A 23,773-nucleotide genomic window follows, 5' to 3' on the forward strand; every position below is an offset into this window, starting at 1 on the left:
TATCCGAGATTATGAACTTTTCGAAATAAAGCTAGGAGAATCAATTGCGGATATGAGTACAAGGTTTACCGATCTTGTAAATCTTCTCAAAGCACTTGGTAAAAGATTTGAGGAAGCTAAACTTGTGAAGAAAATTCTTAGATCACTTCCAAAATTTTGGGAAGCAAAGACTACAGTTATCCAAGATACCAAGGATTTTAAAACATTCACCTATGATGAACTCATTGGATCTCTCATTGCACATGAGATGGTATATAAGAAAGATGAAGTTGAAAATGAGCAAAAGAAGAAGAAAAGCATTGCTCTCAATCAAATAAGGATGAAGATAAGAAGAAAGGAGTTGCATTCAAAGTTGACTCAAGTGACAACCCAAATGCTTCAAGTGATGATGACGATGAAATGGCTATGCTTACAAGAAAATTCAAAAGAGCTTTCAAGAAGGGAGGAAGTAAATACAAGAAATTCTTGAAAAAGTATACTCCCAAGGATAAACGTTTTAAGGATTCAAAAGAAGAAGTTGTATGTTATGAGTGTCACAAACCTGGACATATCAAGCCCAAATGTCCATTTCTCAAAAAGAAGAAAGGAAAAGAAGATAGGAGCAAGAAAGCTATGAAAGTAGCATGGAGCAAGAGTGAAGAATCTTCAAATGATGAATCATGTGACAAAGAGACTGCTCACCTTTGTATGATGGCATTTGAAGAGAAAGTCAAGAGTTTACAAAAGGAAGAAGAAAGTGACAATGAGGTAAACTCTTATGAACCTCCTAATGTAGAAGAACTTAAACTTGCATTTGCTAAAGTATATGATGAGTATAGAAATTACAAGAGAAAGTGCACTAAAATGAATTTAGAAATTGAATCATTGAGATCACAAAATATTGCCATGTCCAATGTGTATAAAGAAAATGAATTTTACAAAGGACAAATTGCCTTATTTAAAGAACTAGATTTAGAGTTGAAAATCTCAAAAGAAACTTGTGAAATGCTCATTGAGAAAAATAAAGTTCTTGAAGCTAAAGTAGAATCTTTGACAAATGATTTGGCAAAATTTACAAAAGGAAAAGAAACTCTAGATGTACTTCTTGGAAACCAAAGAATTTCAAATGAAAAATATGGAATTGGTTTTGATGGTTTCATGAACTATGGTAAATATAAGAATCATTTCATTAAAGCATCTACATCCTCCTTACCTAATGTCATATATTATTATTGCAATAAAAGAGATCATATGATTAGTTCTTGTGCACTTAGGAAGGATCTTCTTAAGGTAAAGAAGGTATGGGTGCCAAAGGGAACCTTACCTAAGGTCACTAACCCCCAAGGACCCAAAGTTGTTGGGTACCTAAAGCTAAATGATTAAATTTCAGGTTTGTTTCAAAGGGATGAAGGAAAGTGAAAAATGGTATATAGATAGTGGTTGTTCAAAGCACATGACTGATGAAAATGACAAGTTTTCAAAAATCACAATGGAAGATGGAGGACATGTGAAATTTGGAGATAAAGGAAAAGGAAAAATAATTGAAAATGGCACAATTGGAACCAAACCTTGTATTGAAGATGTGTCACTTATTGAAGGTTTGAAATACAACTTGCTAAGTGTAAGCCAACTTTGTGATAAAGGTTTTGAGGTAAAGTTCACTTCTTCTCTTTGTACAATCAATAACTTAGATAATGACACATTGTTCATTGCCAATAGATCTAATAATGTTTACTTGCTTGACATGAATAATTTTGAAACTAATCATGGTACATGTCTAGTATCTTTTGATAATTCTAGTTATTTATGGCATAGAAGATTAGGTCATGCAAGCATGCATACACTCTCAAAATTGTCTAAGAAAGAACTTGTTAATGGTCTCCCTAAGATTAATTATGAAAATGAATTTCAACGTAGGACATGTGCACTAGGAAAGCATACTAGAGCATCTTTTAAATCTAAAAATATTGTGTCTACCACTAGGCCATTAGAATTGCTTCATCTTGATTTATTTGGACCCGTATCTCCTACTAGTCTTGGTGGGAAGACATATGCTTTAGTTGTTATTGATGAATATTCAAGATATACATGGACATTCTTCCTTGCTCACAAAGATGAGACTTTTAAGAAATTCACCTCTTTTAGTAAAATGGTTCAAAATGAAAAAGGTTTTTGCATCACATCTATAAAAAGTGATCATGGAACTGAATTTGAAAATCATTTATTTGAGAGATATTATGATAAACAAGGAATCAATCATAATTTTTTAGCTCTTAGAACACCACAACAAAATGGGGTTGTAGAAAGGAAAAATAGAACTTTACAAGAAATGACTAGAACCATGTTGAATGAAAATAATTTGCCAAAGTATTTTTGGGCTGAAGTTATTAATACTTCTTGCTATGTGTTGAATAGAATTTTGATTAGACCAATTTTAAAAAAGACTCCCTATGAGCTGTGGAAAGGAAGAAAACCAAATATCTCATATTTCAAAGCATTTGGTTGTAAGTGCTATATTTTAAATAACAAAAAGGATAACTTAAAGAAATTTGATGCTAAATCCGATGAAAGAATCTTTCTTGGGTATTCAACAAAGAGTAAAGCTTATAGGGTGTTTAATAGAAGAACGTTAATTATTGAGGAAACTATTCATGTTTTGTTTGATCGATGAGGCTAACCCTTCTATTAGAAGGAAAAATGTTTGTGATGATAATAATAAGGAGGTGTTTGGAAAAGAAAATATAATATCAAGTCAAGAAATGTAACAAATTGATGACAAAGATGAAGAAACTCAAGGAGATACCACAATAGATGTCCATAATGCCAATAATGATCAAATTAATGAAGAAATGCCAAATTTGGAAGAATTACAAGTGAATGAGTCCCAACATGAAGATTTACCTAAAGAATGGAGATTCCATAGAAATCATCCCCAAGAAGACATCATTGATGATCCATCTCCAAGGATAATGACAAGAGCACAATTGAGAAGATATTTTGGTAATGTTGCCTTTGTTTCACAAATTGAACCTAAATGTTTTGAAGAAGCTCAAAATGATGAAAGTTGGATTCTTGCCATGCAAGAAGAACTAAATCAATTTGAGAGAAATAAAGTTTGGAATTTGGTGCCTAAACCAAAAGATCATTCAATTATTGGTACTAAATGGGTTTTTAGAAACAAAATGGATGAAAAAGGCAATGTTGTTAGAAACAAAGCTAGACTAGTGGCTCAATGTAACGGCCCGGCCCACTAGTGATATTATCCGCTCTGGGCCGAAGCCCTCACGGTTTTAAAACGCGTCAATAGGGGTTAGGAACTATCAACTTATGAACCCAGCATCTCTCCCGTGTTTTGCCGATGTGGGATTTGCCTAGGGTGTTACAATCCACCCCCCTTATGGGACTCAGCGTCCTCGCTGAGGTTTGCCCCACCATCGTTCAAGGTTGCACGCGGAGTGGCTTTGATACCACAAATGTAATGGCCCGGCTCACTAGTGATATTGTCCGCTTTGGGCCGAAGCCCTCACGGTTTTACAACGCGTCAATAGGGGTTAGGAACTATCAACTTATGAACCCAGCATCTCTCCCGTGTTTTGCCGATGTGGGATTTGCCTAGGGTGTTACACTCAAGGCTACAACCAAGAGGAAGGGATTGATTTTGATGAAACCTTTGCTCCGGTTGCTAGAATTGAAGCTAGTAGAATGTTGTGTTCCTTTGCATGTTACAAGGATTTTATGCTTTATCAAATGGATGTCAAGAGTGCATTTTTAAATGGTTATATTGATGAGAAAGTGTATGTTGCACAACCTCCAGGCTTTGAAAATCATGAGTATCCAAATAATGTTTATAAGCTTACTAAAGCTTTATATGGTCTAAAACAAGCTCCTAGAGCATGGTATGAAAGGCTTAGTAAATTCCTTTTACAAAATGATTTTCAAAGAGGCAAAGTGGACACAACACTTTTTGTTAAGAAGCATCATAATGATATGCTCATTGTGGAAATTTATGTTGATGATATAATTTTTGGTGCTACTAAAGAATCTCTTTGCAAGAAATTTTCTAAGATTATGCAGAATGAATTTGAGATGAGCATGATGGGGGAGCTCATATTCTTCCTTGGACTTCAAATTAAGCAAATGAAAGATGGAATCTTCATAAATCAATCAAAGTACATTAAGGATATGTTGAAGAAATTTAAAATGAAAGATTTGAAGAGCATGGGCACTCCTATGAGTTCAACAATTAAAATGGACAATGATGAAAAAAGTAAAGAAGTAGATACAAAGCTTTATAGAGGTATGATTGGCTCTCTTTTGTACCTTACTGCATTTACACCAGACATACATTTTAGTGTTTGCTTGTGTGCAAGATTTAAATCATGTCCATAAGAATCCCATCTAAGTGCAGTTAAAAGAATCTTCAGATACCTCATTGGCACATACTCAATTGGTTTATGGTATCCAAAATGTGAATCATTTAATCTTGTTGGTTATAGTGATTCAGACTTTGTGGGAAGTAGATTGTATAGAAAAAGTACTTCAGGTACTTGTCAATTTCTTGGTCTTGCATTAGTTTCTTGGCACAGTAAGAAACAAACTTTAGTAGCTCTATCTACAACTGAGGCAGAATATATAGCTGCTGGTAGTTGTGTTGCTCAAATTTTATGGATGAAACAACAATTGGAAGATCTTGGTTTAAAATATAATCTTGTTCCAATTAGGTGTGACAACACAAGTGCCATAAACTTGATCAAAATCCAGTCCAACATTCAAGAACAAAACATATTGAGATCAGACATCATTTTATTAGAGATCATGTTCAAAATGGAGGTTTCAAAATAGAATTTGTTGCCTCTGAAAATCAACCTGCTGATATTTTTACAAAACCACTTAATGAGGAAACCTTTTGTAAAATTAGAAGGGAAATTGGCATGAGTGAACCACTTGCTTGAAATTTAATTCATATTGATTTAATATATCTGCATATTATCCAATGTGTGAGTAATTTGCTGTGATATAAATTTGCTGAGAAAACTCTAAAGAACATTAGCTAACTTATTTGTGTACTCGAGAAATTAGTTTACTAAATTGTATGCTAATGTTGCGTGACTAAAATTAGTTTGTTGTATCGTGTACTGTTCAAATTTCAAACCAAAAAGTGATTGTGCTTGAAATTCTCTGTGCGCCAATCCATGCACTTACCTATTCATATTTTCCTTGCTGTGACAGATTTATATATATATATATATATATATATACATATATATAGAGAGATAGATAGATACATTTGAAATAAGAATAAAATTCAAATAAGGTACAATAGAAAAGGAAAAGCGCGGGACTTAAGAAATATTAACCACTACTACACGAAACCGTCACCCATCAAAATTTGTTTGGCCATACTCGACTCTCTCTCTCCTCTACATTGGTTTACAACATTACTCTTCCCAATTTTCTTGCCATTAACTCTAACCTATATTCATCAGAGCGCCTATCTCACTCTCAAATCATCAATGAAATATCTAATCTCTCTTTCATTTCTCACTGCACCAGAAGTCATTTTAAAATTCCCCATTCTTCATCGTCTTTGTTTCCCCATCTATGGCTTACACCAAACGGAAAACTTATGCTACTGCTGCTTCACCGTCCTCACTGTCATTTGAAGAACTCCCTATTGCCGCATTAAGGAAAAAATTGAAGGAAAAGAAGAAAACATCCGAAACTGAATCGACTAGTGTATCCTCCGACCCATCTAAGGTAGTAGAACCTGCTGTGATGGCACCAGAAAAGAAAAAGGGGAGAAAAATGCGCGGGATTGATACTCAAAGCAAAAAGGGTGCTGCAAAATCTTCGGGTTCTATTGACAAAGCACTACTTGATTGTAAGTTCATTAAATGGGATAATTTTGATCAGGTAAATTTTCAATTCAAGGAACTCTTTGAATTTCAAGAATGGATGAATGTTTGTGAATGCACTAATGCTTATTACCGTATATTAGTCCAAGAATTCTATAAAACTCTAAGAGTAGTTGATGAAGAAGACAAATTTAAAGTCGCCTTGAATGATAGTGCGTATGTCATTTCTGTTGAGTTGATTGCTAAGGTGTTAAAATTGCCGAATGATGGAAATAAAATCTTTACTCATAGAGATGTTGCTAGAGTTCCAGGCTTTAACTTGGCTGAGTTTGAAAATGAAGTCTTTCCTGGCAATACTGCCACTAGTGAAAAGTCCACTAGCACAAAAGCTTTTTAGCACATTAAAATTATTCACAGTATGGTGAATTATATTTTTTGTCCTAAGTCTGGTAGCTATGGCTATTTGAGTTACCTGGATATGTGCATCATGTGGCATATTGTTAACAGAGTAAGAATGAATTTGGCATATCTGATTTTCAAGAATATGTGTAAAGCTTATGGGATTGGTAAATTGCCTTATGCACATCTCTTGACTGCCTTGTTTAAAGAGTTGGATATAAATGTCTCTAAGGAGAGTTCTAAGATAGATTTGATTGTGCTTAGAGAAATTCATTCTGATACTGATGGAAGAAAGAAACGTTTTGAAAAAGGTGGATCTTCCTCAACTAAAGTTGATTCTGATTCTCAAAGTGAGATTATGAGTGAGCTTCAAGGGCTAAGAACTTCTATTAATGAGAAATTTAGTACAACAAATCAGTCTATTAAACTTCTGAGAAAATTTGTGGATGTTATTGATTACAAAGTGAGTCATTTGCTTACTCAAAATGAGGAGTTAAAAAAACAGATTGCAGATCTTCAGCAGGCAAGGGAAACTGGTTTCCCAACCAAAGTTGAGACTGATGTACCTACAAGTGATTCCTCTTCTCCTGCTACTCATGTTTCTACTCATGGTAATGTTGAGTGTGGAGGTACTGGGCTTGGTGAGTTTACTACTGATGTGGAACATGAAAGTGAACAGGTTGTTAAACCTGAAGTTGAACCTGCAGCTGAAGCTCCTGTTGAGCATCTTAGTTAACAGATTGTAGAACCTGTAAGTGAGCCAACTGTTGAGCCTGAGAGTGAACAAATTATGGACCCTGCAGTTGACTCTACACAGCAAAAGGAAGCCTCTCTAAAGGAACAACAAGAGAGTGCTCCATCTCAACCTTCTGCAACTGCCGCACCTCTAGCCAAGAAAGGTAGAAAAAGATCTAAGTCTACGGTGTCTAATCCATACCAGACTCTAGCTACTGCCCTTCAAACCCCATCTGATGAGGATGAGCCACAGGAGCATGAGCATTTAGCTGACCAAGGTTCTCAGCCACTTGCTGCTAAACCTTCCAGGAAGAAGATGGTGCCTTCCAAAGCTATTCGAAAGAGCAAAAGACTTAATGATTAGAAAATAATCTGGATTTTTAGTTTCTTATCTGCATTTTTTGTTTACTAGTATGTTTACTACTATTATTGACTAATCTTTCAGTTTGCTACTGTTTACTTTACTGCTTTTAAGTTTGGGCTAACTTGATTCTTTTTGGATTAATATCTCCTGTTTCCTTTTTGGATGATGACAAAAAGGGGGAGAATAGAATGGATATGTGCTTATACTTTGAAAATGGAAGTATGTTTATATTTTGCATATTGAAATTGTGAATATCTTATGAACATGCTTTGTAGCATAAATTCAGGGGGAGTTTTGTATAGCTGACAATATTTTTTTTTTGTGCATATATTTAGGGGGAGTATTTTCCGCATACTAACTTGCTTGGTTATACATAAACTTACGCACACTCTTATTTATTCTTGATTGATGATTCAATTGAGTTTTGTCATCATCAAAAAGGGGGAGATTGTTGACCCCGCGTAGCTGAAAATGAGCATTGATTTTGATGATAACAAAACTCAAACAGAATCTATCTAACCCAACTTTAAAGTGATGTGTAGATTCTTTCTCTTATTCATAAAGAATCTTTGAAGTTGCATCTAAGGAGGAAGAATACTCAAAGGCATCTCAAGACAAATCCAAGATGAGAAAGAATAAGATTATGAAAGCCAAGACTCAAAGTAAAGGTATGAAAGTCATAGAGTTAGAAATTGAGTTTTAGGACTTATGTAGAAAGAATAGATGAAAGTTTAGTCAAATGGAGCTCAAAATTAAAATTTTTCTTTCAATTTCTTTATAAAATTTTCTTTCATCATGACCTTGGTTATTGCTATTGGAATATATATTTTTAAGGTTTAAATTAGATTTTTTAAAGATTACAATTTGAAATAGGCATTTGGTAAATTAGTTTGCTAACTGTTTGCTAAAATATTAGTTTGCTAATGCGTTTGCTAAAATATTAGTTTGCTAACTAGTTTACTACTGTTGCCAAAATTTTATTAGTTTGCTAAATGATCAGAGTTGCTTAACTTCACACAAAAAGACAAAATAACGGCTATTTTGCCTAGAGCAGAGTGTATAACGTTCCAAAAAGGTTTCAAACGGTTTAAAATGATTTGGGAATATAAATACACCTTCTTTACTTTATTTTAGATTTGATGAAAGCTTACATTTGCACTCCAATCTTGATTTTTCATTTATTGCTTTCATTTAAGAGCTTTAAAGTCTTTGAGCTACCATTGGCAAATCAACTCATCTCTTCTTTATAGTTTGATTTGTATTGAGTAAGAGTGAGTGTTAAAACATTAAATTGTATTTAAGAGAGGTTGTACAAGCACCTATTGAAGCTTGAGATAGCACTTGTCAAGGGTTCAAACTATCTTGGTAAAAGCTTGGTGTTGAAAAAGTTGTAAAGGGTTTTTGATCTATTGCCTTTAAAAGAGCAAATAGTGGAGAGAAGACTCAAAGATGGTTCTTTGAGAGAGTGGATGTAGGCCAGTTAAGCTGAACCACTATAAAAATCATTGTGTTTGATCTCTCTAACCTTAATCTCCTTACTTTTATGTGATTTAATTTCTATGCATTATAGTGAATGATTGATTGAATAGATTGAGTTGATATACTTGAAGATATATTGAGTAGGATGAGAAATTGGTTGAAAATCTTGTGATGCATTTTATGCCAAAAATTGCTATAAATATTGATTGAAACTTGAACTGAAATTTAGGGACACATTATTGAAACACATATCATTTTCACAATATATAAAAAAGCACCTAGTTGAACAAAGCCGTAATTTTTCAGTAGGCTATAAGTAAGGGCCGAAAAATTATAAAGTCCAATTCATCCCCCTCTTGAACTATTTTGGGACAACATTCTTAAATATTCTGTTTCATGCTTATTTAATAGAGCATCAAGCTTGTAATGTATATGCAAAGTTGATGGAAATCCTGCATAGCTTTTAACCAGTACTAGTTATTATGCTCTGCAAGTTGTCTTCTGGTACCTCCATAACCAAAACTTACCGTTATAATGATTTGGCTTGCTTTCTAATATAATTTTATCGACTTTAATTATGATTTGATTTAAAAAGTTATTATAATTTTAATATGATATTTTATGAGATCTGTAGTAATAATTAAAAGGTTTAATCAGTAAATTTAACGGCGGGAACTCATCTCTTTTAAAATTATATGACAGAATATATTTTATAATATTAATTGATATAAATATTATATATTTTGTATATTGCAATTTAGTATTTATGTAGCATAAATTTTAAATATATTTTTTTGAATTTAAATTGTGATTAAATTGTAAGTTAACGCCTAATAAAGTTTTTTTTTTCATTCTACTGAATTTTGATTAGTTTTTTTGAAAATGTTATTAATATTACTTTTCAAAAATTAATGATAAATAAAATTAAGAGAAATACTATATTGATATATTTTGACTGTTAATTTATATTAATTTAATTATATAAACTTTATGTATATTAAATTATCAATAAGGAGCATTTTAATTAATATTGCTTCATTTTTAAGTTCTATAAAGTAGAAAGTTTTAAATTTAACTATTTTTTAAACATTTATATAATAAAAAATTTATTATTTCCCATTATATAATATTTAAAAATTAATTATTTGTATAATGAAAAAAGAGCGATGCTTTCTTATTTTTGATTGAATGGAAAATTTATATAATGGTTGCTAACGCCAGCATTGCTTAAAGTCTCCTCTAAGGACAGCTCCAGTAATAAAGGAGGGAAACCACGTGGAAAGAATAAATTAATGCGCAGGCGTGTCGAAAGACTGGCCTTTTCTTGCCCGTTGCTGCTAGCCACCTCTTCTCTTCTCTTTATCTCCTATGCTTTTCCCTCTTGTTCTGGAAGCTTGCAGCACATAACTCACTATCTAGTACTTGTTCTGTGTTAGCCAAGAAATGGCTATGGTTAACGCTTCCGTGGCTACATTTCTAAATAACTCTTCTCCTCTTCTTGTTCCTTCCTCTTCATTTCTAAGTACCTCTTCGCCTTTCTTTAGAATCCCACTCGTTGAGTCCTTTCCTTGTGCATTGTCTATCCCTAGAAGGAGAAGATGCCTCTTTCCATCTCTTGCGATCAAGAATGAGGTCATTGAAGAAGCTGCTGATGCGTCTGGGGAAGACGAAGTAGTAGAACATGTGGAGGAGCTCGAAGAGACACTACTATACTCTTTCTCCCCTTTGCCTTTGCTATTTGTGTCTGTTCTTCCTGGAGGTAAAATGATACATATATATGCAAGGTGAAAGCTCCATTTTTTAAATTAAATTGGATTAAAGTTGTCTTTATTTCTATCGGTCCATTATTATTTACATTTGAATTATGGAGTATTGTAAAGCCTGGTTTTGTAGAGCATTGTAAAGGTTGTAGCCTTGAGGGATGGTCCATTAGAATAAGAGGGTATTTGATGTAATGCTACAGCAGATTTGGTTTCATAGAGAATGCCACAGAAAATGGGAAGCACAGGAATATCTTGCACAAGCATGGACCAATTTCTGAGAGGAGAGTTGCTTAAGTTTATTAACATAAAAGTGGCTTTACTAGAGTTAGATAGTTATTTGACAGTACGTACGTTCAGGTTCTGCAGCTTTTAAAATATCCGGGTGTAAAATTTAACAGAAGTAAAGGCACATAGTAAGATACAGATTAGTATACAAGTTGGTGTTTATAGTGCGAATATCAATTCAGGGACAAAATTCAGCCTTCTGGTATGCTCTGAAATTAGCAGAGGCCATTTGTTCTTCCATTTTCAATAGCAATTTTTTTACTTGTGAAACTTTGGCTTTCATAACTGGAGTTTGATGTGTTTTCATATGAATGCCATCCAGTAAATTCAGAGTTTCTTCTGGTCTTTGGTGTTTGATATGTGCTGCCTCTTGTTTATTGCACTATTTAGTGTTTGCTCATTCCTGCCTTCCCTGACGTCTACTTAGTTATTCTGCTTCACCTCAAGCTGATTTCCATTTGTGTTCCTTTCTTTCTTTTAGTATTAATAACAAGTTTGAATATCTAAATATCAGCTGGTACTGTAAGGTCTCTCTTTGGCCCTTTTGTTGAGCTTGTGAAATCATGGAATCTTCCTGACTGGCTTGTGCATTGGGGTCATCCTGGGAATATGGTATAATTCATTCTTTTGATTTTGCTTCTCAATAAATGTTTAGCTGTCATATTCATTCATAACCAGCAAGCCTCTTGTCTGAAATATTTATGTCCATAATACTTTCCTGTACTTATTAGGCTGTTGTCCTCTTTGCAATGGGTGGTTATGGAACATACCTCGGATTTCGAATCCGTTTTTCTGATGATGTGGTGAGATGCGTCATTGAGAAACAGTTCACTTGTGATGAAGAAAAAATGTTTCTTTGCCACTATTATCAATTGTTTAATACCTTGATGTACAACGATTCAGGAGGAGAAGGCCAATGCTAAAGACTTGCACCCAAAACTTCTAGGTGGAATGTTTTTCTTCTTTGCTCTTGGAGCAACTGGTGGAGTAACATCTTTACTCACTTCAGATAAACCAATCTTTGAAAGGTACTTAAGCTTCTATCTGCTAGGCTTCCTCCCAATCAATAAGTAGAGTTGATTACAGGGCAAGTAAAATTTCATCTTTGTTCCTTAACAGTCAAGTCCTTGATTGCAAACAGTGCAGTAATGTAATAAAGCTTCTTAAGGTTTGCGGGAAAAGGGCCTAGATAACAAACCCATTATCTTCATCTGGAATTATCTGATGAACCAACCAAGCTAGCCCCAGTTAGCATAATAGAGACCATTTACCTTACATTTTGTTGATATGCTGAATACTAATTATATGTATGCAGTCCTCATGCTGTTACTGGTTTTATTGGCCTTGCTCTGTTGTCCATACAGACCCTTTTACCAGCTTTATTTGAGGTAAGAATTGCAGTGTTTGCTACAAAAAAAAACATTAACAAGAACAGTAGCTATATTAACAGTTCATGATCTTATCTGTCTTGTACTTTCCTTTTGTTCCCGCTATTTATCAAATTTCTCACGTTCTACTCTCTCACTCTAATCATGCACAGGGAAATCCTGGATTGAGAAATGTTCATGGGATCTTGGGCAGTGGGATTATGACACTCTTTCTTGTCCATGCTTCCCTTGGACTTCAGCTTGGTCTCAGTTAGTAGTCATGTAACATATATTGACCCTTGGGATTTTTATGATTCATTTTTGCTTTAATAATATTATTATAGTTATTTTCTTTAATATTTCTACCATTTAAGAACTTCGTGGAATGTGAATAACTCACAATGAAGAAAAAAAAAATACTATTATAACAGGTGATGATCAGATATTTTCTATCACGAAATAGATTTCCTTATAGGTTTGAATAGACGTTCTGTCTTGAGAGAGAGAGACACTGTTACAGTTTTAAACATTTGATTTTCTATATTACAAGATTGATATATTATCAGCCGTTTCACACAGTAGCCATCCCCAGCCCTTCAAGATTGGGGAAGGCTCTTGACCAGCCGGGAGGATGGATTCTTCCCTCTCCTCCTATCGGTTTGGGTGTGAATAGGTTTTGGTGTATTTAGTTATTGTGGGTTGCAGATCTAGTGTTCATAATGTGAGAGATTGAAGTTTCTACTTGTTTCTTCCTTGGGCTTGTCGGCTGGCAATCTCGAAGGATGTGGGACTAGGTCAGTTTTCTTTAAGCATGTGGGACTAAGTCAGTTTTCTCGAAGCATGAGGGACTAGGTCAGTTTTTGTCTTCTATCTGGGCTGAATGAGACTGAGAAGCCAAGTTTCTGCCATGCCTTCCCTGCTTGTCCAACATCGACCTCCGTGGTCCCTTGGCTTGCATGCCTGTGTTACTCTTTGTGTGGGGTTGTTCTTCATGACTGCGCTGCTTGCTAGCCTGCTGTTTAGGTGATGCCCCATTTGTTGAATGATCCATGACCCATATAGTAGCTGTGCGGTGCTGCGTTGGTCTCTCTGTGGGCGGTGTTGGTGTTGGTTGTTGGTGGTTACCGGGTCGTGGGTTTTGGATCCTATATCCGATTGTTAGTCCTAGATTGTCCTTGTATGTATAGGCCTTTAGCCTTGTTTCTTCCTGGGCCTGAGATAAATAGTGTAACAAGTGTTTAGGCTAGCAGGGTCTGGGCTTGGAGTGTTTATATTACTAGTTTATTATCTATGATAATTCCAATTTCGTTAAAAAAAAAAAAACCTACATACTTAAGAATAAAGCAAGGTGTGTGAATTGAGTGCTATGGTGTACTGTGGTGGTCCTAACATATCCTACATCACCTGATTAGCACGCGTGTGTGTGTGTGATATATGAGTTAACATGTTTAGTCAAAATTGTCATGATTTTGACTAAGAGTGTGTCATGTCTCTGTCTCTGTCTCATGTGTGTGCGTGTATGTTAATTAATTTCTATAAAAATAAAAATAAAAAGTCTAAGGGTTTGCAATATGTGAGTTGGGTGCTATAGCGTACTGTGATAGTCCTAACATATTCCACATCGCCTGGTTAGTATGCGTGTGTATGTCATGATTTTGACTAAGAGTGTGTCATGTCTCTGTCTTTGTCTCATGTGTGTGCGTGTATGTTAATTAGTTTCTATAAAAATAAAAAGTCTAAGGGTTTGCAGTATGTGAGTTGGGTGCTATAGTGTACTGTGATAGTCCTAACATATTCCACATCGCCTGGTTAGTATGCGTATGTATGAGATATATGGGGTGTGCGTGTGTATGAGATATATGGGGTGTGTGTGTGTGTGTATTAAAATAAAAATAAAAAGTAAGGGTTTGCAGTATGTGAGTTGGGTGCTATAGTGTACTGTGATAGTCCTAACATATTCCACATCGCCTGGTTAGTATGCATGTGTATGAGATATATGGTGTGTGTGTGTGTGTAAAAATAAAAATAAAAAGTCTAAGGGTTTGCAGTATGTGAGTTGGGTGCTATAGTGTACTGTGATAGTGTGTGTGTGTGTGTGTGTGTACAAAAATAAAAAGTCTAAGGGTTTGCAGTATGTGAGTTGAGTGCTATAGTGTACTGTGATAGTCCTAACATATTCCACATCGCCTGGTTAGTATGCGTGTGTATGAGATATATGGTGTGTGTGTGTGTGTGTGTGTTAAAATAAAAATAAAAAGTAAGGGTTTGCAGTATGTGAGTTGGGTGCTATAGTGTACTGTGATAGTCCTAACATATTCCACATCGCCTGGTTAGTATGCGTGTGTGTGAGATATATGGTGTGTGTGTGTGTATAAAAATAAAAATAAAAAGTCTAAGGGTTTGCAGTATGTGAGTTGGGTGCTATAGTGTACTGTGATAGTGTGTGTGTGTGTGTGTGTATATAAAAATAAAAGTCTAAGGGCTCGCAGTATGTGAGTTGGGTGCTATAGTGTACTGTGATAGTCCTAACATATTCCACATCGCCTGGTTAGTATGCGTGTGTATGAGATATAGCACCATATATCGCCTGGTTAGTATGAGATATATGGTGTGTGTGTGTGTGTATAAAAATAAAAATAAAAAGTCTAAGGGTTTGCAGTATGTGAGTTGGGTGCTATAGTGTACTGTGATAGTCCTAACATATTCCACATCGCCTGGTTAGTATGCGTGTGTATGAGATATATGGTGTATGCGTATGTATGAGATATATGGTGTGTGTGTGTGTGTGTGTGTTCGACTCAACCTATGGGCCGGACCGGCACTAGGACCTGGACTGGCATAAAATCCCCGAGGCCCATAGTAAGTCTTACTATTCTCAAATCCATGATCAGACCCACAATTTAGGCCCAATATGCATATAAAATAATTTAAATTAAACTATTATAATTTTATTTAAGGCCAACTTCACTCAGTAATTATCAGAAATTAAAATTAGGGGAGCCCAGCTCAACCCTGTTATATCATTTACAAACTATTTAAAACTCATAAAAATTTTTCATTTGTTAATACAAAAATTTAAATGCATGCAGTCCTTGACAGGATTAATGCTACTACTAGTACATGCGGAGTTCTAAATTTCAAATTTAGAGAATAATAATACAATTAAATAATTATTAATAACCTGCGAGAAAAGAAGCAAGTTATTCTGAAAAATGTTTCCTCCTGTAGCCTGAAAAAATAGGGTGAACAGGAGTGAGCGTTCGACTCAGAGAGTAAAATACCAATTTAAATCATAATCTCTATAGCTATCTAAAGCTAATGCACACTGTAGAGTGATATGCAACATCCTCATAAATTTATCATATAATTCATATCACAATCAGCAAAAAGGCAATTTGGAGCACTCACACACCCAACACTGTCAAATAATACATATATGGGAGCTGATCCCCTATACAGCCCTCTTAATTCAACCTCTGTCAGCGAATGTCTCTCAAGCTGGACTTTCACTTAATAAACTAAATGCGGGGTCCCAACGAGTATCTCTCAAGCCGTATCTAACCCAAAGGATCGGGTCTCAATAAGTGTCTCTCAAGCCGTGTCTACCCGTCCTGTCCATATCCCACACCACACACACGCCAACGCACACACACTATTCTAAATTACCACAAACAACATCCATGGCACTTCAATAATTATGAATGCAATATAAAACGTGCCTAGTATTTAACTACATAGATACATATTTATAAGTAATACATGGGTATGCTTGAACATATAATAATATTGAAATTACAATTAAAATTAATATTTTACTCACAGTACACCGATGACTATTGTGGCTACTGGATAGAGAAAAATAGTTGATCTCGATCACCTAAATAATTATATTATAAATTTATTAGTACTAAGTCAAAATAAAACTCTAAAGAGACAACAGATAACATAATTCATGCCAGAAATTCGGCAGAATTTTCTCTATACCTAGGACCTACCCAATCTGCACAAAGATTCAAATAACACTTTTAAATTCTCAATTTCCACAATCACATCTCATGAACATCATATGGCCCCTCCTGGGCCCTCCAAATCAGACAATAGTAATAAACTTGAAAAATTACATTTTAGTCCCTATAATTGACATTTCATAAAAATTTCACTTCGACAAGCTCTAAAAATTCTAAAATTTTTCCCCACGGTCCTTAGTAATATTACAAAGCTAATGCAAAAGTAATTATAATTTTCTGATCATCCATGAATATTTTATGAATTTTATTCTAAATCGGTATTAGCCGGAAATAAGCAACTTGGAGTTCGGGTTTACCTATGCCAATTCTGATACCTGGAACGCATCTAGAACGTCTAAAAATGTTAGGAATAGCTATAATATCGACCACGTCCTGAGACCGTCTGCCGGGCAGCCGGATCTGGATGAAAGTGCGGTCTCGACATCGGTGAGCTATCTTCGATCCGATTGCACCTAAATTATGCCTAAAAATTGTTAATAATTATCATAAAATTATTTTTAAATTTTGAGAATAAAAAAAGTTTGAAAATCTCACCAAACAATCTAGACCGTTCGATTATCGCCTTTTTCCAATGGTATCCGATCAAAACGGGGCCGATCCTATCTCGAAGATCTCATCATCCTGACTCCATCGGTGGCCTCGGATTTCCGATCCGACGGACAGATCGTTGGAAAAGTGGCCGAAAAGCCACTGCCCAAATTTTTCTTTCTCCTTGTTCTCTCTCTTTGAAACTCGCCAGAAAACTCCATGGAACGGAGCACCGCAGGTCGGGATGGGAAGCCCATGGTCCCAGGAGTCAAGTGCCACGCCTCCCATGCCGGTAGGCCACCGAAAACGGCTGAAAATGGCCTTGGAAGTACTCGTCGTCGCTCTCTCTCTCTCTCTTTAATTCTCGTCGCCGCCGCCTTCTTTCGTCACCATTTCTAGTCCACTGGTGGTCGCCCGATCACGCTGAAGCCGCTAGGGTGGTCACTAACAGTAGATCTCTTGCCGGCAAGAAGGAAAATGGGAGGGAGGAGGAGAGAGAGTCGGGGAGAAAGGAGAGTGAGGGGGGGGGGGGGAGGGGGGAGGGCTGTGCATTGCGTTTTGGGTTTCTTTTTTTTTTTTTAACTTCTAATTACACTATTAGTCTCTCAACTTCTTAGAGGTTTACGATTAGGTCTAAAATTATTTTATTATGTTAAAGTTTAATAAAACTCTAATAATGATAAAAATAAATATAATCTAAGAAAATTTAATTATTTTATTCTCATTTACTAAATTAACTTTAATTTATTTATTTATTATTAATTTATTTATTATTATTATTATTATCTTCCTTTATTTTAAAATCAATTCAAATAAATCTTATGATATTAATAACAAAATATTTCCTTTTTATTTTATTTATAATTTAAAATTTTTGGGTTGTTACATTCTTTCCTCCTTAAGAAAAATTCGTCATCGAATTTTCGAATAAATAAGAGATAAGGAAAAGAAGATTATTAGAACAAGTGTAATCATTACTCCTCCAGCTATGCAGAGATTGGTAAAACATTTATATTTCAAGCTCTTCATATATTATAGATGACAGTCTATTGCTCTCTGATTCTACTATAGTGTCCTAACTGTCATCAATTTTTTTTTTTTACTAGAGATGCTTTTATCTCTTAACTATTTATTGATCATTTTTCTGACATCTCAAGTATTCACTATACTTCTCTGTACCTGACTTTATGTCTCTTAACTTCAATCAACCTTGGCGCTTACCCCTCAACCTTCTGCTTCCCAAGGACATGACTTATGTTCCTTATCCTATAATATTCTATATGATGTTTCCTGTAGCACCTATCATAGGCATCTTATTCTAAATCTTTATTTGTTATTTGACTTCAACAATTGGTGCCTATACATCTTTTCACTCCTATGATACTTCAAATTTTCAATTTCCTTTGTGTCATTACTAAGGTTCTCAAATCAACTCATGTCCATCTTATGTAACTAGTTATATAGAGCTCCATCTAAGCATTGAGCGTTCATATTCTATCTATCAATATTAGAAAGTGGATTGGGTCTCTTCTTTGACCTAACAAAAGTTTATGTATTCTTAAGCCACCCAGTTAAAACAACTTATCATATCCTACCATCTTTTCCCGAAAAGGGAGTTCCTTGCTTTCTGCTTGAAATTTCTTATTATTTGAGGTATTTTCCTGAAACATTGGTACTTAGATCGAGGCTCCACTATTCCCTTAACCTGCCATTTTACAATAACTTCCCCTAGACATTCTTTCGTGTTCTTCTCATACTATTCCTCTTTGTCTTTCCTTGCCTTGTGCCTTTCCCTTGACGATATTCATCCCATTAGCATTAATTGTACCCTTTATACTTTTTATTCTCAACTTGATTACTAACTCTGTTACTTCTAGAATTTTAACTCTGCAATTGGTTACCACTAGTTTATTCACCATATATGATTCTCCCTATATTTTCTTCCTAACATGACCATCAAAATATTATTATTTATTTATTTATTTATTATTACTCTTTTTTTTTTCCTATCGACACACTGAAAATATCTGTCTAACTCCAATTTTTGACTCTAGGTCTCACCACTCTAAATTTTAACATCAAGCCTCTGTGACATTATCCCTCATCTTACATATTTATATCCCTTATGTTGACTTTTGTCCAACTCACTCCTATTGATCTTGCTTCTTTATCTGACAATACAATTCAAGTTACCACAGCACGCTCAACAGCTACTACCTACTTTGGTTGCACACCTCACCTAATTTCCATTATACTATCAACAACTAAAAGGGTTCTTATGTCATTGCCCCATTACTATCCACTTCACTTTAGAAATAGGAAATAGATAGAGTATGATCCAATTATGCAACTCGAAGCACTATATTTTAGCCCCTGGCACTACCTCAACTACATCATGCTATGAGTATCACGTTACTATATTCCATATCTCCATCACTATTTTCACTAATATGGTCCCATTTTGGGTTCTCCATCCTTGTCATTCACCTTGCCAAGAATAACACTTAGCCTACCCTATATCTTAGCTTTGTTCCTTTTATTATGAGCCCTTCAGGTTTTCCTTTCATTTATTTCCTTTGTCTTACCCAAAATAGAACTTGACTATTCTATCCCTGGTTCCATTCTTCTTCCCAACATGACTGCTGTACTTGCTAACTATATCTTTCACAGTCTCTACCGCGTTATCACATATTTGTGCTACTCATATTTGGTCCTTTGACCACTCTAGCTAGTACTTCGACTGGCATTGAGATTATATTGCATCTACAATCAATTGTTCAAACTTTCATTCTGCACTTTCTCTATCCATCGGCCTTCTGTGATTTATCTTCGCTAATTTTTTTTTTTTTTACTCTTAACACTATTATAATAGGATTATACTATTATTTTGAACAATATGAAGTTAGAAAGGAACTCAGAAAATTGCAGTCATACATTTATTGTGTAATCTCTATTCTTATTCTGTAGCCTACATAATACCTTTACTACCTCGAGAACTGGTTCTGCAGTAATTTTATTTTATTTTATTTATTATTATTGTTAATTTTAATTTTTTTTTCCATGTTTACTCAGCTAGCCAAAACTTAAGATACTGGGCACCCAAACCTGTCATTCAATTCAAAGGCTTTACATCCATCATGATCTAATCATTTATGGTTCATATAATGTAACTTGTATCAATCTCCAGAACACCTGAGCTAACAACTCTCTATCTCACGCAATAGTCCCATCTGGGACACTATTCCATAAGTCATCATTATCAATAATAACCTTCTATTCCTTCTGAAAAGATAGGATTATACCCTAACTTACTGCAACAAAGGTACTACATTTGCCACCTTGCCAAAACCATGTCAAATTAATGACTCTCTTATCATATCATAGCTCTGTAAATCATCAATTCATAGTTCTGACCTTCTCTAGGTAGTAGGGTTGTACTTTACACCTTACTGATATACACAAGGTATACTATTCTCACTAAGCTCTAAGCAAAACGTCTGTCGTACTGTAAAAACTATCCAAAATTCCATACCAAAGACCAGATGGGTCTCACTCTATAGATGTCACCTTTACTTTGCAACTAATCCATAACCTCTAGTCTGATGACAACTCTTGATGTAACTCTAGCTCATGCTAGGGTAACTGAGTCGCTGACTCTAGTTATCACCCAACTGTGACCTTTCAATATTCTAACTCTAGACTATTAACCAGGAGTTTCCAACTCCTCTGCAAATATAGAACACTGTTCTGGCATTGCCGTACCAAAATAGAGGCCATTCGCAAACACCCTCATTATGAAGCACCACGGGAATGAATGCAACTCTACACAATAATCTCATGTCGATATTGTAATCTACAGCTTACAGCACAAATATTGAGAACATTGCTTAGTTACTATGGTACGTCCCACATACTAGATTTCCCGAATATCTTATCTCTCTTGAACTCTCTAATACTATACACTTACTTTGACGGAGTTATCCACTAATGACTACTAGCAGTGGTATCCTCGCTCCCATCTGAAGCAACTGTGCTTTCAAGACTTACTATATACTCGTGCCTTACACGAAATGGGCACACCATTTAAACCTATACTGATAAAAATATAGTATTTATTGGAGTACATGTTTCCATGGTAGACCTCAATATGTCTGCTAAATCTATTTCACGTTTCTATGTACTCCACAAAAATCAAGACACTAACTGAGGTACTCTTATATTTCCCGAGGTATAACGCAGAATCTAGAAACAAAGAATTACAGAAAAAGACAAAACAGAATCCTATACTCTGCATGTAACATCCTAACAAGACTCCTTTTACACTCCCAAGTAATTTATTTCCCATGAATCTAGAGCCTAAGCTCTGATACCATTCTTGTCATGACCCAACCTATGGGCCGGATCGGCACTAGGACCTGGGCAGGCATAAAGCTCCCGAGACCCGCAGTAAGCCTTACTGTTCTCAAACCCATGACCAGGCTCACAATTTAGGCCCAATATGCATATAAAATAATTTAAATTAAACTATTATAATTTTATTTCGGGCTAACTTAATGAAGGAGTGGAAGCATGAAAAAAACAAGTTTATATCATTGAATTCAAAATTTTTACCTAGAGTCACATGCATTATGCAAGATTCATTTTTATCTATTTAATTTCAATGATAAACAACATATTAAAACTCTTTTAATATGTTTTTGGATCTACATTTGCCATTTAAGATTTTAGAATTAATCAGATTAATTATCAGAACCCTAGATTAGATAAAGAATAAGTGTACTAACCTCTTGATGCACTGCAGTGTATTTGACACTTTTGGGATGCGTCTAGGACACCAAATGTTATCTCTCTAGCTTGTCCACAACAAGATCACCTATGGTAGCCCTTGAACAACTTCTAAAGCTTTTGCTATGAAATAGAAAATCAAGTTTTTCCTTTTGAGAGATTACAGATGTAAACAGGACACTAAAAATAATTTCTAGTATTTTTAATTCAAGAGATTGTTTGCTAATCTCTTTGAATTGATGAGAGATGAAGAAGAAGAGAAGAAGAGTGTTCTTTAGGTGGCGGCACAAAGAGTGAGTGGCTACTTATTATTTTGTTCTTTCATCCTTACACTTATATAGCTAGGTCACCACTTAAAACCCTTGCCACATGTCACTGTCTGATTGGTTCTAGGTTTAATTGACCCAATCATATTGTGCCAAGTGTCAAACATATATTTAATCTTGACTTTGATCATCTTACATGATCAAAAGACATTTGGCAAGCTTATGTGTAGTGCCATGTGTCACCATCTCATGGTGCCACATGTCACCCTGTGAAATGACCAAAATATCTATGTGTCTTAATTTTGAGTTCTCAATCCAAAATAATTATTTCTCTTCTTCTAATCAATTTATATCAAATATAAATTAATTAATTAATTAATTTTTATTAATTAATTTCTCATTAATTAAATTCATATTTAAACATTTTAAATATAAATTTAACTTATACAATACATCGAATAACCTAGATTTAGTTTCAAGCCATGTTAGAGACTTTGCAATCTAAATTGCAAACTAAACATATTTAATTAATCAATTAAACTCTTTAATTAATTAATTAAATCATATTTAATTTGGTGATTACTTGTGCATGTGTGTGACTTACTAGGCTCATCACTAATTGACAATGAGATATGATATCAACTCTTAATATCATCAGAACTCTTTCTTACCATAAATGACTTTTCTAAATCATTTTATGCACCTCATAGACCATGGTTAACACCTAGCATAGCATGCCATGGCCACCCAATTAGTAATAAGATTTACCTTAAATGAATCTATAATCATATGTTACCATGCACTAGAATCTCTCTGTTACAAAATTCCAATTCGAGCTGGGGCCATGGTTTATGTCAAACCTCATTTGCTATGAATATTATATTCTCTTTTAATTCCAGTTCTTGATTAAAAAGATTTTCTCATCAGAAACTCTTTTCTGAATAAATCTATCTGTCCTGGCCAGGAACTTGAAACATCAAGAACAATTAAATGAACATAGGATTTTATCCCTATTTACTTAGGGTAACAGATTTCATCTTGATCAACACCTACCTCCATATATAACTAGTAGGAGCCAACACATGCCCATATACCCATACACAGTACAAGTATGAAAGAAGTATCAAACTCAAACCACCTATATACAAGATAACTGTGCTATCTCAGGTCTAAAGATTATATGCACTGATATGATTTATGACAATGCATTGACAAAAGTAAACCCCATATGCTTGTCATAAATGTCACTGGTTCGGCCTACTTATCATGTATAAGTGCGACATGAGACTCACCATTCCATCTTATTTATATCTCATATAAATAACTTGGGAACAGACATGAATACAATATTTCTGAATAAGTCATGTCCTTATTGTGAAGTATTCTCGATTGTGAACCTATTTATGATACTTTGTGCTAGAAATGCTGTCACTCATATTCTTAACATTTTAAGAATAGAATTTCTAACAAAATATCAATGGACCTTTTCTATTACACATAAATATATTATGTAAACGGAAAAGTGAAAATGTCTTTTATTAATAAAATATGTACAGGATACATACTAAATAATATACTCTAGGGCATACTACTAATAATCTCCCACTAGCACTAGAGTCATTCATTACAATACCTTAGACCCATCTTCTCAAGATGTCAGTCTAACTGTGCTTGTGACAAAGGCTTAGTGAATGAATCAGCTAAATTTTCAGCTGATGCTATTTTCTACATGGCTATATCGCCTTGCCCAACTATTTCTCTGATAATGTGGTAGTGCCTTTCTATGTGTTTGGATTTCTGGTGAGACCGAGGTTCCTTATATCCAAACATATTCTTTGCAAGACATCGATGCAAGAATATACTCAAACCTCGGTAGTGGAATTTGCGATCAGACTGTTTGGAACTCTTCCAACTGACTGCACCTCCATTACAAATGAACA

At 34.7% G+C, this 23,773-nt stretch overlaps 1 protein-coding gene across 1 annotated transcript; it reads left to right on the forward strand.

Annotated features, from left to right (window-relative positions):
• Positions 1–10,131: 10,131 nt before the first annotated feature.
• Positions 10,132–12,583, forward strand: LOC110666245 (uncharacterized). Its single transcript, XM_021826660.2, has 6 exons — positions 10,132–10,570; positions 11,374–11,471; positions 11,591–11,662; positions 11,763–11,887; positions 12,175–12,247; positions 12,400–12,583. Exons 1-6 carry the CDS (start codon positions 10,255–10,257, stop codon positions 12,499–12,501), a joined length of 786 nt encoding a protein of 261 aa, XP_021682352.2. The 5' UTR covers positions 10,132–10,254; the 3' UTR covers positions 12,502–12,583.
• The last annotated feature ends 11,190 nt before the right edge of the window (positions 12,584–23,773 follow it).

This window comes from Hevea brasiliensis, chromosome 3 (assembly GCF_030052815.1).
Source record: "Hevea brasiliensis isolate MT/VB/25A 57/8 chromosome 3, ASM3005281v1, whole genome shotgun sequence".
In the NCBI taxonomy this organism is placed as follows: Eukaryota; Viridiplantae; Streptophyta; class Magnoliopsida; order Malpighiales; family Euphorbiaceae; genus Hevea; species Hevea brasiliensis.

Excerpts from the sequence above, each read along its gene's own strand:
- LOC110666245 (XM_021826660.2), top strand. The coding sequence starts at position 10,255 with ATGGCTATGGTTAACGCTTCCGTGGCTACATTTCTAAATAACTCTTCT. Across the intron at positions 11,663-11,762 it reads TCCGTTTTTCTGATGATGTG|GAGGAGAAGGCCAATGCTAA; the intron begins GTGAGATGCGTC and ends ACAACGATTCAG. Across the intron at positions 12,248-12,399 it reads TTTTACCAGCTTTATTTGAG|GGAAATCCTGGATTGAGAAA; the intron begins GTAAGAATTGCA and ends AATCATGCACAG.